The following is a 4901-nucleotide window of genomic DNA, read 5'->3' as shown; positions in this document are numbered from 1 at the left end:
CTTTGTTTTTAATGATGACAGGTGCGATTGAGCATGTTAGAGTTTTATACGAAGGTTTTATTTTATTTTGAGTGATTTATTCATTTTATACAAGTATTAGAGAGATTGCGCGAGATAAGCGTAAAAGATATATGTAAGCGAGCGATTTATTTTAAGAACACATTAAAAACAAGACTGACCTATGAACACGACTGAAATACATTTAAAACACATACATTTACCAATCCCAATCATCCTAAGACAGAAAATTCAATATTAAGGTAAAGAAGTTATTAGAGTCAAGTAAAGAGCCAATCAGAGGCCAGAGTCAAAGTTTTAGAAGCGATGGATTCGGATAAGTTCCGTATCTTAGTTTTGTCATACATTTTTTTTTATTTGCAATAGCGATCATCTGCATACTGTTATTAGCCTATTCACACCGGGTGAAAGCAGAACCTTATTACTTAACGTAGAACGACCAATCAGAGCGATGCAGTTGAAAGAATACATAGTTGTCACATTAATCATCTTTATTCCCATAATAATTTCATTTCTAGACGTACAGACAGTTACAATGATTTTTACACTATACATATTATTATTAAGCATCGAGATCGATCCAAGATTGATCATCGACGAACGATGAACCGTCAGAGTAGAGTTTTGCATGAGAAAGGGCCAATGGAGTCCGAGATAGATGGTTTCACGTTTATTCATTTCATATTAGGAAGTTTGACAGCAAAGCAGTCATGTCGAGTCGAGACGACCAATGGGGAGCGACCCAGTCAATTTTGTTAAGATTAGCATTAGTTTCGATAGATTTATCAGTATCGCGCATTCTCGACACAGCGATGGCCAATAGGAACGATTTTGACTTAATTTTACACACTTTCAGAATACTTTATGATTTTGCGAGGCCTTTAGCCAATGAGAGCGCGAGGCGCAACCTTTTGAGATAATCGCGACGAACCGACCAATAGGAAGCGAGCGTAGCTCAACGAAGCGAGACAATGTCGAAACGCGCGAATTTACATTATATAATTATTATTTTATGTTTCCCTGTCGAGATAATTATGTTTAACCATATTTTATTGCATATTATGCATTACTGTATACTCACTGACGTTGTGATTACCGGTGAGCCAATCACGTCCATTGATTTCGAGACAATCCTACGAAACGCGGGTACCTGAAAAGAAAAGGGGAATTAATAAAATTTGATTTCGGTAAACGAAATACTTACCTGCACTGTCGGGAAACGTCAAAATGACCATACCGCCCGGGCGAACGGCCGATACTTACCTGGCGTAGAGATTACCGTGATCATGAAGGCGGTTCCTCCAGGGCGAGGCTCTTCCATTGCACTACGGTTAGGGCTGACCCTTGCGAATATCCCTAATGTGGATATCTCGGACGTATAATTTTTGGTAGTTGGAACCGTTCCGAGTGACTAACCGCGAAGATGCACTTTGTGGGTATTGCGACGGCTGGCATTGGTTGCCGCATCGTCGAGACCGAAGCGAGAGCCCTTGTCCGCCGTCGAATCAAATCGCAGTTTCTCTGATCTACCAGAGCTGAGCCAATCACAGCGGCTCAGCACGTGGGAACGATGCGCCGTTTAGAATGGGATCGTGTCGCTCGTCAGCAAGCGATACGATTGGACGAGAGAGGTAGGCGCGCGAGATAGAGTCTGTTCGCGCCAAATTGCGAGTCACCGCGCCGGCGCAAGCATCAAAGTGGGGGAACTCTACCCGTTTCTCCCGGACAGTCTACGGTTGAATCTCGAGGCGACAACACGTTGCGCGATATAACTCGAGTCGGTACGACTTATTCCGTGATCGCCTACGATAAGCGCGAACATCCAGCCGTATATTACGAGTACCAGCACATTCCATACACGCGAGACGACTTTTAGTCGCAATTAGCTCTGAATCGACGGTACTCAGATTCGAGAAGGCTCGTTGCCGGTGATAGCGCGAGTGAACGAGACCGCGATAACAGAGAGACTGTAAACTGTGAAATATTAAATTGTTATTTGTTTATAATAAACAAACGAGTCATTATTGGCGACCCCAGTGAGAATCCTGTTCCATTATCCGTGAATCAGAGTTGGGCACATTTCATTCGAATAACGAATTAGGAATAAATTATTCGAATAAAATATCATTCGAATAAAATTTCATTCGTATGTGTCTCATTCGTAACATAGTCAACTACATTTTATTCGGATAAATCTTCATTCATAACGTGACGAATGATTTTTCATCCGAATAAATCTTTATTCATAAAATACGAATAAAACTTTATTCGAATAAATCTTTATTCGGAATTTACAAATAAATTTTTATTCGAATTAATGCTCAATCGTACGATACGAATAAAGTTTGATTCGAATAAATACCAGTATGTCTTATTTATGTCTCAAATGTTGGCGCTCGCGCCGCTCGCTTTCATCAATAACAATAACTATTGTACAAGCGTTTGACCGTGTAACGGTCACCATGATATATCCAGTATTACTGTTTTGGCTTCATTCGATCCAGAGTAGTGTTATTCTGTTGTCTGATGTGTGTGGATCGACGATCGACACACAAATTATAGTGAAGTAAAAAAATTTTATTAATCGAAGGTAAGATATTTAAATTTGATTGTGGATCAAATCCCAGAGAATTAGGTTCAATTTGACGTGGAATACCACATATATGTTTTGCTTATTTTTATATATTATACATTGTTTTAGTTAGCATGGCTGAATCTGGAACAAACACTGTACCAGACTCTCACTCTCAGACAACGTCCTCGTCCTCGCCCTCGCAAATGAAACAGTCTGAAAACGAAAATGATGGTGCGGATAATACCGAAAATAGCAGAGATTCACCTTCAGTGAATACAATCACCTCGAACATGGCAATCTTAGATGGAAAGTATTTCAAAATTGTACAGGGTAAAAATTCCTTGAAAACTAACGACGTAGTGGCTACATGTGTAGCATGCTTACCAAAGATTGTTGAAGTAAAAGGTACATTAACATCGACATCAAATTTCAAATCACACCTGAAACGAAGGCACGACAGTAATTTGGTGAAGGAATATGAAAAATATTGCAAAGAAAAACGAGCCAAATTATCTGCATCGGACTGTTCTGATGAAAATCAACTTGCATCTTGCAAGAAACGCAAACTGCTGAGCTTACAGGAACAATTGGACGAAGATATAACTCAATTCGTTGTTCACTCTTAACCCCATTAAGGATAGTAGATGATCCTTATTTCCAAGCTATATTTGATCATCTTCAAGTTAAAGCCCGCGGAAAACCAATAACGGTACTAAGTCGACGCTCTCTTGGTAGAAGAATAAAAGATTTGTATGAAAGCAATACCAAATCTATTAAAAAAATTTTAACTGAAGAAGCGCAATATATTTGTACCACAGCTGATGTGTGGTCTTCGAAGAAAAGAAGTTTTTTAGGAGTAACTGCACACTGGATTAACATTAATTCGTTAAAGAGACAATCTGCAGTTTTGGAACACACAGTTTCGATAGGATTGCTGAGATGTTATGCGATATTCATTCCGAGTTTGGTTTAGATTCGTCAAAAATATTAGCCACTGTCACTGATAATGCTAGTAACTTTGCTAAAGCTTTCAGGGTTTTTGGTGTAAAACTTTGTAACTTTCAAAGGGACGTTGATGGTGAAAATAATGAATTTTCGGATACATCAGCAGATGAAGAAAGCGACGATGAGAATTTTCAATCAATTCCGATGGGTAATATTTTTTTCACCAGTTTAAAATTAATGCTGCACCTGCACTATTATTAAAAATGAAGCCAAAATTAATTATATTACGATTCGATTTATATATTATATTATGTATGCATAACATTACAATTTCTAGATCCTGATGAAGAATGTGCTTTAGAGCCAAATAAGCCTCTGCCACAACATCTCAGGTGTTGTGCACATACGCTCAATCTTTGTGTCGCGAGCGATGCCATAAAAGCTATCAACAGCTTTCCATTGCTATTATCAGTGCATGAACAGGCAATGGCCAAATGTACGGTGTTATGGAGATTCGTCGGACGTCCAAAGTCTGCAGAAATACTAATGGACATATTAGGTCATACGTTGAGCAGGCCAGGTGAAACTAGGTGGAATTCATTGTATGATTCTCTGCGCCAAATTGTAAAAATTCGTGAAAAGTGTCCTCAGTTAAGTCGAGCGCTCAATATCAAGAATACTTTAAAGGAGACTGATTTTATTTACATTGAGGAACATCTGTCATGTGTCGCTCCTGTGGCTGAAGCTCTCGATATTCTGCAAGGGGAAAATAATGTATATTACGGAATTGTTCTCCCTTGCCTTTTCGCATTACGTAAAAAATTACAAGTTTTACAAAACAAGGAGTTGAAATATTGTAGACCACTATCGGATGCTCTTTTGGAAAGTGTCGAAAGACGATTTAAAGATTTCTTTGACATGTCTGCGGTATCAGCACAGAATGCTGCAATTGCCACATTGTCATATCCAAGGTTCAGAAATCGATGGTTGTCATGCATTGGCCTTGAATCAGCTCAGATACTATCACTTTTTAAAAAAGCAGTTGCAGCAGAGAGTAATTGTGTAGAAGTTTCCGAAAAAGAAACGGATCCGTTTGACGATTACTTTGATTTTGCGATGGAATCACAATCAGCAGCTTGCGGAGATTCATGTACGATAGATATGGTTGTTTCAAAGTATTTAAGTGACAGTACTCGAGAAGTTTCAATGCTCAAATCTTATCCAGCAATAAAAAAAGTATTTGTGCGTTATAATACACCACTGCCGTCCTCTGCCCCCGTTGAACGATTATTTTCCTACGCTACCATGACAAATGTTCCAAAAAGTAGTAAGCTGTCAGATAAAATGTTCGAAATGAAAGTTG

The 4901-nt window shown here is 38.8% G+C and overlaps 1 protein-coding gene and 1 pseudogene across 1 annotated transcript; both read left to right on the top strand.

Moving 5' to 3' along the window:
• The first annotated feature begins 1273 nt into the window (after positions 1 to 1273).
• Positions 1274 to 1425, top strand: LOC112455820 (annotated as a pseudogene).
• A 2107-nt stretch (positions 1426 to 3532) lies between these two features.
• On the top strand, positions 3533 to 4688 carry LOC112455819 (the record flags this gene model as incomplete). The annotated part of the gene is made up of 2 exons (XM_025018007.1): positions 3533 to 3746; positions 3876 to 4688. Coding segments are annotated over exons 1-2 (1027 nt in total), but the record flags the coding sequence as incomplete, so codon positions are not given.
• Between the last annotated feature and the right edge of the window lie 213 nt (positions 4689 to 4901).

This window comes from Temnothorax curvispinosus, unplaced genomic scaffold (genome assembly GCF_003070985.1).
Source record: "Temnothorax curvispinosus isolate PA1 unplaced genomic scaffold, ASM307098v1 QBEX01006395.1, whole genome shotgun sequence".
Lineage (NCBI taxonomy): Eukaryota > Metazoa > Arthropoda > Insecta > Hymenoptera > Formicidae > Temnothorax > Temnothorax curvispinosus.
Note: the sequence above shows the minus strand (reverse complement) of the source record. Positions and strands in the feature narration are given on the sequence as shown.